Raw genomic sequence first — 12404 nt, forward strand, 5'->3', positions numbered from 1 at the left:
TTCTCTTTTCTTATGTAATGGCAGGTATTAACAGGACAAGGGGAAATAGTTTTAAGCTGGAAGAGGGTAGAATTAGACTAGATACCAGGAAGAAATTCTTTAATGTGAGGGTGGTGAGACACTGGAACAGGTTGCCCAGTGAGGCTGTGAATGTGCTCTCCTTGGAAGCATTCAAGGCCAGTCTGGATGGGGCTTTGAGCAACCTGGTCTAGAGGGAGGTGTCCCTGCTTATAGCAGGGGGTTGGAACTAGATAATCTTAAAGGTCCCATCCAACCCAAACCATTCTGTGATTCTGTGATTCTATAAAGAGGAGCATGCTTATTTAATGACTCACCTTTTCTCCCCTTTCCCCTTTCAGTCCTGGGAGACCATCTTTTCCCTTTCCTCCCTAAAAACAGGAAAAGGAAAGTAGGAAGTATGCACAATTTGATTAGATTTAATCAGTTTCATTTAACACTTGCAGTTGACCTTATCTGTCCTTCAGGATGAAGTGTAAGCAATTAAAAGGGTAAATAATATATTTGAAATGGCTTCACAAAATTCACAGTCTTTTCAAAAGCCAAATAATAGTAACCAATTTCATGGAAAGGAAAGCACCAATCCTGAATCAATTTGCACATACGTCTTGTTGACTGATGCAGTAACAAAGCTCAGAATGTTCCAGCTGAACAAGAGAAGCAAAACACACTTAAGACTTATAGGGGACACTCATTCTACCAATTTTTTTAATGCTGAAAGATTTCTGAGTCATCCACTCACTGGTGCCTACCTTCTTAATCACCTAGGAAACCTGGTGGCCTGAATAGGAGATGCTTAATAAGGATGATCTGAATATTCCTCGAAGTGCATACGCAAATGTATATATTCAGTATTAAAATAGGAGATAGCTGACCTACATTTATATGATTTCATACACAGAGAGAATATATTATCTCTCTCTCTCTATATATATATCCTACACTTTGATGTAAATGTAATACAGTAAATCAAACAGGAAAACTTCAGTTGATTGTAAATCTTTCTTGCTCACATTCAAGCACATAGTTAGCTACCAGAACTAATGGCCTCTCTGACCACAGCCAAATTTACTGCCATGTCCAACTATTTTCCAGTGTGTAGGTGCCTGTGAAGGTCTGCAGTTGGCCAGGACCTGGGTGGAAATTAAGTCATTAGATAAAAATTCAACCATCTGTAATGTTCTCCAGCACTTGTCGCTTAGTGACAAGAGAAATTTGGGATTTTAGTAGTTTTTATTTTTTTAATGTTCTTAAGTCATGTAGATACATTTGAAAGTGATGCTTAAAGGGTCCTGTGCTTCTTCTACTGCCTAACTAGGAGTATGACACCAGTCAAAATCTTCTGTGTTCAAGATAGACATAGTATATTAACATCTCCGCTGCAGTTAGCTATGGTCACGAGGCAATGAAGTACCTCTTGGAAGGGCTACTTGGTGGTCTTCCTAGATGTCAATCAACTGTTCATCACAACAAGATCACCAAGAGAAAATATTATCTAGGGACACTTGAGATAAGTCCTCCTGGCACCAAATGGACAAATAAAATCAAGTTATGGCTCAAAGATTCACCTGGTCTCCTTTTTCTCCTCTCAGTCCAGGTAAACCTTGAAGACCAGGAAGACCCGCTTCACCCTGAAAGTGAGAGAAAATCATGTGTGAAATCCAGGAACTTTCATCAAGCATGGCTTCTATTAAAGAACTTCATTAGTTTCAAATGCAATTAAGAATGAAAGAGAAGACTGGTGGGTCAACTCTTCACTCATTCATGTCAGATTAAAAGCACATCAAGTCTGACTCGCAGGGTAGATTAATCTAGCCAGGGTCCTTATGCTAGGAAGGATGAATCCTTGATTTAGCTGTCTAATGGCTGACACTAGATGGTGAATTGTTAAGCATTCATAATGTCTGCAGATGTTTTCTTCCTGATACCTAGTTACACCATGATATATGTAGGCTATACTGTAGGCCAGAACCTGCCCTATTTTTCGCGTGTGATTGATTCTACATGCAGCTTGCTGAGAGAGAGAACAGGATCTTGTTTAATTATCAGATAATTTCTTTTTCTAGGGAAATCATTACTTAAAACAGCAGCTAAAACCTCTTTTCTTTACTTTTTTTTTTTTTTCTTTTCTCTTTGTATTGATAAGTGATATCATAAAATTTAGGACATATTTTCTTTGTACTGTTCCATAATAGCACCAAGCAAGCAAACAAAAAAGAGCACCTAAAAAAATAAATCTGTTATTTTCATCATTGAGGATCTGGTATACTCTAGCAATGCAAACACAATACTATTAATCTGAATAGAAAAGATGTTACCTGATAAGCAAGTCTAGAATTTTCTCAATATATCTCATGTTTCCGTTTGTTTCTGTTTCACACTCACTTTTCAGTTTCTGCTCTCTGGAGTAATTGTAATCTCTGTGTTATGTGGTTTGTTATAAATATAACTAAAATTCTCAAATTTAGCTCCAGACTGAACCAGATTGTCACCTGAAAATAGTCACATGGTGCATCATATATCGTTACCCTGCTACCCACATTTGCAGTGCAATATCTCAAATGATCTCAGTCATGGACAGAACCCAACTGCAATATGTGGTGTATGAATATGAACTAAGAATTGCTAATCCCGAATTTAAAAAGATTAACCCTTTATGGCAAGAGTCTAAGCATTATTATGGTGTTGATGCAATGAATGCAGAGAAATCAGGTCAGGAAAAAGATATTTTGCTAACCAAGAATAGCTGGAAACATCAGGATGATGTTTAATGAAGTTTGAAAGACGGTGATGTTTGGCGACAAGACAGAGTGATGATTTTGAGAGCCAATGCAGTATCCTCAGTGATGATGAGATCCCAGAGATTGTAAGAAAGATGAACATAGGGCATAAAGCTAAAAGAGGGAAAAAAGAAGGATTTGGAGGGGTGATTTACTCAGCACCTGGCATGATGGCTGCAGATGGAAGTAGCCTGTCTCCGAGGGGTAAGATCTTAGACAAGGATCTTAGCCGAGAAACTGGTGGGACTCACTGAAAGGTTTTAAACTATGTATGAAGGGGGAAGGGAACACAACGAGGGCCGCTGGGGTTGAGAAGGTTTTTCGAGGGCTTGTACCAAAATTAATGGGCAAAGACAGTAGAGTAGAAAGGGATGGACTAGGGCACAGAGATGCTGGGGATGCTGCCATTCTAGGGAATCCTAGATCCTATATAAAGGCGGTGAGATGGAAAGCCCAGCTGAAGTGCCTTTATACCAATGCACACAGCCTAAGAAATAAGCAGGATGAGTTGGTGACGAGTGGTGTCCCCCAGGGCTCAGTACTGGGACTGACACTCTTTAATGACATTGACAGTGGGGTTGAGTGCACCCTCAGCAAGTTTGCTGATGACACCAAGCTGTGGGGTGCAGGTGATACACCAGAGGCACAGGATGTCATCCAAAGGGACCTAGACAGACTTGAACAGTGAGCCCAGGTGAACCTCATGAAATTCAACAAATCCAAGTGCCAGATGTTGCACGTAGGTTGAGGCAACCCTCATAACCAATAAAAGCTGGAGGATGAAAGGATTGGGTGCAGTCCTGCTGAAAAAGTTCTGGGGGTACTGGTGGATGCAGAGCTGGATATGAGCAAGCAATGTGCTCTTGCAGCCTAGAAGGCCAACTGTGTCCTGGGCTTTATCAAAAGAAACATGGCCAGCAGGTTGAGGGATATGATCCTGCCCCTCTACTCTGCGCTGGTGAGACCTCACCTGCATCCTAATGTGGAGTCCTCAATACAGGAGTGATGTGGACCTGTTGGAGTATGTTCAGATGAAGGCCACAAAAATTATCCAAGGGATGAAACATCTCTCCTACGAGGACAGGCTGAGAGAGCTGGGGCTGTTCAGCCTGGAGAAGAGGTGACCTGATAGCAGCCTTTCAGTATCTAAAGAGGAGCTACAGGAAAGAAGGGGACAGACTCTTTATCAAAGTCTGTGGTGATAGAACAAAGGGAAATGTCTTCAAGTGTAAAGAGGGTACATTTAGATTGGATATAAGGAAAAAGTCTTTTACAGTGAGGTTGGTGAGGCACTGGCACAGGTTGCCAAAAGATATCGCTGTTGTCCCATCCCTGGAGACCTTCAAGGCAAGCTTGATAAGGCCCTGGGCAACCCGATCTAGCTGTGCATGTCCATGTTCATTGCAGGGGAGTTGGACTACATGGCCTTTAAAGGCCCCTTCCAACTCTAAGGATTCTATGATTCTATGAGCTCAAAGACAGGAAGGTAAGATAAAGCTGCCAATACGGATCTGTTAAAAACTCATCACATCAAATCCACCCAATTTCTTCTAACTAAGCAGACAAGAAGACTAAGCAGACATCACATTTTTGTGATGTATCTTGACACCAGTAAGATGTCTGACACAAGACAACATGATGCGCTCATTAGCAAAGTACAGAAACACAGTGTACAAGAAGGCTCTCTGGAGGGTGGTGCAGAACTGATTAAAAACAAAAAACAACAAAAACCTACATTCACACATCTAGCCGTTACCTTTCAGATTCAGAAAGAGATGAAGCCTTCTAATGGTCTATACTTACTATTCAATATTTTAATTTATAACTGAGATGGCAGAAAAGAGAACACTGATATAATGTGTGGAGAATAGCACCCTATAGAGAGAGAGGTGTTTTAGAAAGTGGGATTAAAATTCTAAAAAGCTCTATTCAATATGGAAAAATTATGAGCAGTTCCTAAAATTTTTTTGGCAAGGAAAAACTAGCAAAATTCATAAAAGTCTTCTGTGTGAAACTTCTCTTTCTTCCTGTGCTCCTACTCCAGCTGGTGGCATAGATAGTGTGTGTTCAGTTTCATTACAAACAACAACATTGGAGCATGGGACCATTCTCTTCCTTCATCTTTATAGAAGTCTGGATTTAGAATGGTAGAAGTGAGAGATGACTGAGGCTCTGAGACTCTTCCATTGCTGACTTAAACTCTGTAACCCAGTATCCAAAGACGTATGCCAAAGATATAAGACTATCTTACATAGATATCCCTTTCTACAGATTTTATTACTGAGTTGAAAAGTTGGTGTGCGGATGACAACATGAAAATAGCTGGTTAGTGCTCCACACTGGACTCCAGACAGCTGTGTGCTTTAGGAAATCCCAGGATGTTTCCCTGCTTCCTTGCTGTTATTTGCTGAAACTTAAATCTTACTACATAATTATTAAGATAACTGTGTAATTTCTGAAGTTACGTAGGTTTATTTCCTAGCATGCATTTATGATCCAGAAATGACTGCATCGCCCTTTGCATCACATAAAAAAGCTCATCATCATCCAGAACCACCACCAGCACACTGGTTTAGTGTGAAGTGAAGGAAAAACAATCACTTTTATGCAACTCTGCCTTCCTTTTCTTCCTTATCTATCAGAAACAAGATGACTGAATTTTCTGAGATATAAACAAAATATTTGCATATTTGATCTGGAACCTTACTTTGTGCAACCATGAGCTTTATCTGCTGACTTGCACTTTCCTTGGCAAAGGAAGTTATTGGCAAATGGCTTTGTTACTGCATGGGATCACTTTGCATTGCTCTGACAGGCAGGTGTTGTTGCTAGCACCATTTTTTCTGCTCACCTGTTCACCAGGTTGGCCACGGCTTCCTGGTTCACCCTAGAAAAGCAAAAGCACAACGTTAGCACTGCAAGGACCCAACTTTTTTTGCAAGAATGCTTCCTCTTTAGTAAATTGTGTCTTCTACTGTCCTAGCTCATGTTATTCTACCCATTTTCTGTAAGGCACTGAAATTGTCTTCTTTGATGGCTTGGGACCCCTGGCCACAGAGACCCAATGCAACGTCCAGGTCACATCTTCCTATACATATAGACAAGAGAAAGGAGCATCAAACAGGGTTTTGTATCTTGGAATGCAATGAACAGTGAAGGCACTGAGTCACATCTGCCCATCCTCTTATATTTCCAGCCTTAGAGGATCCTTACGCTCCTGACTTCAGTGCAAGGCCTTCTAAAATCACACCTGGAATGATTCAGTGGCTGCAGCAAACTTAGAAACAAAATTCTTTACCTTAGGGCCAGCTTTTCCAGGAAAGCCTTCCTCACCCTTTTCTCCTTGTTCTCCCTGCAGGGAACATGAGAAATTAATATATACCTTGCAGTGAAACAATGATGAGGAATATTTTGACTCAGATCCCCAGCATCAGACTGAGGATGTAAATGGAGCCACATGAGAGTATCTTTCCTGTAAAGTTTTAACCACTTCAGTACTATTTGTGGACACATCTCCAACAATAATCACCCAACTAGAATGTCTCTAGAATAACACAAAGTTAACCACTGTTACTTTAAAGATATCCATACCAAATTACCTGAAAAACAAAATATCTATTCAGTTTCTTCAAACTGTATGTGGTGAGAAGGTCTACATTTTCCATTAAGAATAGAAATAGATAACTGTGGAATTGGAGCTTTAGCCATTGGGACTTTTTGAATCTGATCTGTCATTGTGGGTAGTGTCAGGACAGAGAGCAGAAACTGGTGGATTAAGAACAGAAATATGCTGTGTGTATATTTCAGACTGCACTCAGAAGTGCAGTCAATACTTCACAGAGATCGGTAATTTGTTATATTATCCAAATTCCTCACTTCATCAGTACACTCAGGATGAGGAATTGGGTTTCAAGTATAAATATGGTGGGTTCCTGGAAAAATTAGGAGTAATGATAGCCAAGCACCAGAGCTGAGAAGACCATTGCTGATGCAGTGCTGCTGCCTTGGACTTGAGGCAGGTTATAGTTAAGTACATATTCCAATCTAGTGCAATTGTTTGGAGCTGTTGGAGTGGGTCCAGAGGAGGGCCACAAAGATGATCAGAGGGCTGGAGCACCTCTCCTACAAAGAAAGGCTGAGGCAGGTAAGGCTTGGGCAACACCACACTGCAGCCTTCTTGTACTTAAAGGGAAATTATAATCAGGTTAGATTAGAAGTTAGGGTGGAAATTTTAACTCAGACAGTGATGACACACTGGCCCAGACTGGTCAACAAAGCTGCAGATGCCCCACCCCTTGCTGTGTTCAAGGGCAGGTTGGAAGAGGCCCTGCACAACCTCATCTGATGAGCGGCAGCTCGACCCACAGCTGGGGGTTGGAACTGGATGAGCTTCAAGGTCCCTTCCAACCCAAGCCATTCTGTGATTCTATGATTTCCTAGATTGACTTTTATAGACAAAATATAGTTCATTCCTTTGTCACTTATTTGCGTGACTATAGGAACTCAGCAAGAGTTTCTCCTGCTCAAAATCTCCATTTTCCAACTGCAGAGACAACAGATCAACAGAATAAATTGACCTTCCTAAATCTATCATTCATATGAACTTACAAACAGGGCACAAGAGGTAGGAAGGAACCAAGAGCCACCTCTCTTCCACATGGCCCCACAGAAGACCTAGGTGGGATGGTGTATTTTCTTTCCAGCTCTTCAAAGAGGAAAAACAAATGTATTTGGGGCCCGATACACTCCATTGTTCTTTGTGCCTTGGACATGTGCCCTGACTTGCCAGCCTCCTTGGCTTCCCAGTGTAACAGTAGAAGCTTCTCTGTCTGCTATACTCAACTGTGTCTGCTGAATAAAACACAGCAGCTGAAGACTGGAAGAGGTCTCTGCTGTATTTTAATCCAGCTCAGTCTTCACAGGGACTCAGTACAGAACAATGACATCAGCTGGCTTGACCCTGGAGCTCAGGGCTGGAAACAGGTGAGGTATATCTGACCCTGGAGATTTGCTTCCCTTTAAGCTTACATTTTCTAGCTCACCCAGAAAAGCTGCCTAGGCAAGCTGGTTGTGCTGGTGTATGTGGTGACACTTACCTTTTGACCTGGAAGCCCAGGAAGACCATTTAATCCATCTTTGCCAGGTGAGCCCTAAACAAGAGAAAATTATCACCTCTTAGAGCCTGCTCCTTAAATTCCTAACAGCAAGATCAGAAAAAGCATGCTGAGTTCATCCCTCTTGCCACTAACCTAAGTTTAAGATTTGTTAAAACACCTCATGTACCTTCTGCTTTTTTCACTACTGTAACTCTAATTACCCACAGTGTCTGGCAATGCATGCATCTGCTTGGCTGTGTTCAGTATGACAGTTTTAGTGACTGACCACATGATGTCAGTGTTGTTACACACAAACAACAAAGTAGAAGTTTTATGAAGAGTGGAGTCCTAACTTCAGAAATAGCGTTCTCTGTAAATCTCTATTACCTGTAGCTGTAACTTTTTAAAAACATCTTTCACTTTTTAAATATCAGTAATTATATATATATACATATACAGGCTGGCATTACACAGCACAGAGAGATAGAAAGATTCAGCAAAATAAGAATTAAAATGACTTCTTGCAATACATTTAAATGGTGAGAAAAAGTTTTGTCCTCTTTTCAGGCATCAGTTAGTCTCTAAACACTGCAGGCATAAAGTGGCACTTCTCAATACTAAATATTTCATAATGCACCTTTCTTGACTTAAGAGTCAATAGAAATTGCAATGCTCTCCTATAATTACAAGTATTATAATTGTAATTTTAAGGCCTGATTTAAGAAATTTCAGTTTGGATGAGTCATATTTTACCAAATGCAAGCCAAGTTTTGAAAGGTACTGTATAAATCATCATAGTCCCAGTGTGCAGGAATAGTACGGCTACCTCTGGTATGCCAAAAGGCATCAGTCTAATGCCTGTACTAAAGGAAACAGTATTGGAGCCAGTACTAAAACTACGTGTGCAGACAAGCTGCAGGAAAAGAAGTAAAGAGTTTAGGAGTAAAACATGTAAGGGAGGCAATGCAAGCTGTCTCTCAAAACTTACAGCTGGTCCTGGCAGTCCACTTTTACCAGCAACACCAATTTCTCCTGGCAGTCCCTGAAAAAAAAATCCAGCAGATACAAAAAAGCATTAATATTTTTGCCCTTTAAAGGCTGCTTTCAATTCTAATACAATTTTCCCTCCCAAAGTAGTAAGGTCTCTGCCATGAGGCATCCTGCAGATATTGACTCATTTGCTGGTAGAGCTAACATGGCTCCAGTACCCGGTGCAGTTGTCCTGCAGGGCCAGATGGGGCTTTTCATGGTGAAAATACAACAGAAAGCATACACTGCCAGAGGCACTGACTCAGTTCCCACTGAAATTCAAAGTCTAAATCTAACATTCTCCTGAAGTGTTTGTTTATTTATTTATTTATTTATATTTTATTTTCTTTCTTTGATGTAAACTAAACAACAACAAAACCAAGCCTATTTCCTTACTGGTGCTCCAGGTGGTCCAGGGGGTCCAGCAATGCCTGGGGGCCCTGGAGGTCCCTGTAAGAGAAGCAAAAAACAGTTCATTAATAACCATGATAGTGGTAGAAAGCCTCAGGCCATTCCTGTGCACATCTGGGGCTCTGTTCCAAACAGCGTCAGCTTCATTTCATTAACTTCTCTCCTCCTAAACCTGCAAGATGCCAAACTGAGCTCCCAGGGAACCGTGCTCAAGAGCAGAACAGGATCTCCTGCTTAAACCAGTAGTTACTGTTGCTGCAAGTTGAGCTCCATCCTGGGCTACACTACAAGAGATGGAAGCCATTCAAGACAGAGCATCCAGCCTACTTTAATCTTAATTAATGGTACAGAGGATATAGTAGATCAGGTATTTTAAAATAAATACCCCACCATTTTAGTGCTCTGTCTTAACTCTGTTGAGAGTGAAATGTCCTCACAAGCTCATACTTCAATGTATACATTCAGCTTCAAATACTCTACAAGTCTTACTCATGCCCTTGCAACAACTATTTCTCTTGGGAAAATATCATCTGAATAGATATCCAGTTTTCAGAGGGATTTATTTCTGTGCTTTGGTAAATTGTTAAAAGTGAGTTCCTGGCTGAAGAGATTTTTTTTCCATACTTGATACATCACTGCTTGAGATATAGAGGTATTTGTTACTTTCAGCTTTGCTGACAAGAAAGATTTTCTCCTTTACTTAAAATGAATCATTTGTTCATGTGTTTTTTTGAATCAGGACCTAAACATATAGCATAAGGATGAAAGAGAAATGGATACACAACTGAGTTGAAACTTTAACCTCATCTGTCTCCTTCAGACTTTCTAATACCATGGTTTAAGTTATTTTCAGTTTCCAGAATAGAAGGAGTTCTGATGTTTGCACTCCAAAAACACAGAAACAAAGAAAGAAAGAAAGAAACAAACAAACAAACAAAAAGAACAATAAATCCAAAACCTACCAAAGAAAAACATATCAGGAGGACATTTTTCACTCAGAGGGCAGTGAGGCCCTGGCACAGGCTACCCAGAGAAGCTGTGGATGCCCCATCCCTGGAGGTGTTCAAGGCCAGGTTGGATGGGGTCCTGGGCAGCCTGAAATGGTGCTAGGCAACCCTGTCCAAGGCAAGTGAGTTGGAACTAGACTATTTTTAAGGTCCCTTTTAACCTAAGCCATTCTGTGTTTCTTTTACATACACCAACCTATGGAAAAAATTGAAAGTGAGCAATCAGTACAAGATAGAAAATGGTCAGTCAGCTTCTTCTTTGCTAGAGCTGTGTTACAATCCAATAACAAAAATTACATCTTTCTGTGGTTATCAGTTATGGACCAATATTAACATTTAACATTTAAGAAAAAATGTAGCTGGAGAATAAAGTGGCGTAAACAAGAATGAACAAGAAAATTTTGGTGTCAAAATTTGATAGAGGAGATAGTGGATAAGCTGTCATTTTAAAATACGCTTGTAAAAATCAGCCAGAACAAGTAGTACCATCTCACCAATAGATGGTGCAAAACAACTAAAAAGTGAACTAGCAGATGCACTTGGCTTATATATCACCTATAATCCGCTTCCATTGCAACCCAGTCCAGAACAGACATGGAATCATTTCACAAATAATGTTAGTATTTGTAGAGCATCTCAAGTGCAAGCACAGTTCAAACATCTGCAGGAAGATATGCCTTGGTATCTACTGACACTGCTGACATAACTTCCAGGGAACCTAGTTTCTGGTTTAGAGGATGAGGTTTCAGATGCCATTCCAATCCTGTCAGAGGCAACTGGATGACCCCATCCATCATTTAGAAGAGGCTTCACCATTCAAAACAAGAATCACCATCCAGTACAAGAAAAAATGTCACACTGCGCATACAGTCAGAGGGCAGCTGGATGGAGTGGCCTCAGATGTTAGGGCCTGCTTGGCCTCACTCTAACCCTACAAGGGTGGTAGGTATAGTTGGTATGGGAACTTTCCCATATCTTTCCCATATCTTTCCCATATCTTTCCCATATCTCCCAATTCTTTCCCAGCACTGGGAAAGAATTCAAAGATAGCTTTAGATAAACAACAAGAAACTGATTCAGCAGGAAAGTGGACTATATGTAAGTAAAGGAAAGATAAAGTGCAAAATATTTAATATTAATTCTTTTGACTTCTTTGTGAGCTTTATGAATTAATAGCTTTCTCATTCGTGCAACAGTGGAATCTAACCAGAAATTAACCAGCCACTGTCATCCCACAGTAAACTTCAGCTAGGACCCAGTTTCAGCCTAAGCATCCCCCAGGTAGGATAACCAGCCTAGACAGGGTAAATCTACTCCAAAAGAGAAATCTTGCACAAGTATCTATCAACAAGCGTAACCGTCTACACCAAGTGACTAGGACACGAGGAAATGAAAAATCACGGTCATGAAAAAGCTGCAGGAATACATTCTATCACATAATCATCCTTTTCAATGCTCTCCTTTTTGCCACACTTGTTCAGAGCAAGATTTGTATGCAAAACCCTTTCTGTCCTCCTTCTGACTTCTGAGTATACTTCAGAGCAAGAACTACTCTCCCAAGTATTTGAGAGGTTCAAACTTACTGACAGTATTTATTTGTTATAAAGAAAAAAAAAATAACAGCAAAAAAACAAACACAACCAAACAGCAGTAGGATAGTCTGTAATGTTTAACCCCCAAATCTCACACCATCTGTAGTCTTCCTTTTTGACGCTGAATCCAGATAAAAGCACCTGATTCTGTCACATTTTTCACTGATCATTTGATGAATTACACTGATCCAATCTCCAGAGTTGTCCTTCTAAAACTCCAACTCAGAAGAAAAGAAGTCATAGAGGGCTTTGTTTGTGGCTTGTAAGAGCTCTGATGTGTGTGCATCCTACACACTGGAACAAAACCTGGTACATAAAACCTTTGATCTCTAAAACAGAACTGCACAAACTCAGTTTGGAAGACAAAGCACAGATCTTTTGTCAACATGTTTAAGTGAAGCTATTTTCAAATAAATATTTCAAACTTCTTTAAAATCCAGATATCCATGGGAAAGTGTGTAGAGGTATGTG

At 40.4% G+C, this 12404-nt stretch overlaps 1 protein-coding gene across 1 annotated transcript in view; it reads right to left on the reverse strand.

The window, feature by feature from the left end:
• The window catches only part of COL22A1 (collagen type XXII alpha 1 chain), a 197340-nt gene that overhangs the window by 56998 nt on the left and 127938 nt on the right, over window positions 1-12404 (reverse strand). The window contains exons 23-29 of the mRNA XM_042869694.1: window positions 9320-9373; window positions 8883-8936; window positions 7895-7948; window positions 6097-6150; window positions 5650-5685; window positions 1587-1649; window positions 336-389 (exon numbers count right to left, since the gene is read on the reverse strand). Coding sequence (XP_042725628.1) covers window positions 336-389; window positions 1587-1649; window positions 5650-5685; window positions 6097-6150; window positions 7895-7948; window positions 8883-8936; window positions 9320-9373 — 369 coding nt within the window. The remainder of the gene's footprint in view (window positions 1-335; window positions 390-1586; window positions 1650-5649; window positions 5686-6096; window positions 6151-7894; window positions 7949-8882; window positions 8937-9319; window positions 9374-12404) is intronic.

This window comes from Lagopus leucura, unplaced genomic scaffold (assembly GCF_019238085.1).
Source record: "Lagopus leucura isolate 7727_CA_CO unplaced genomic scaffold, USGS_WTPT01 Super-Scaffold_100002, whole genome shotgun sequence".
In the NCBI taxonomy this organism is placed as follows: Eukaryota; Metazoa; Chordata; class Aves; order Galliformes; family Phasianidae; genus Lagopus; species Lagopus leucura.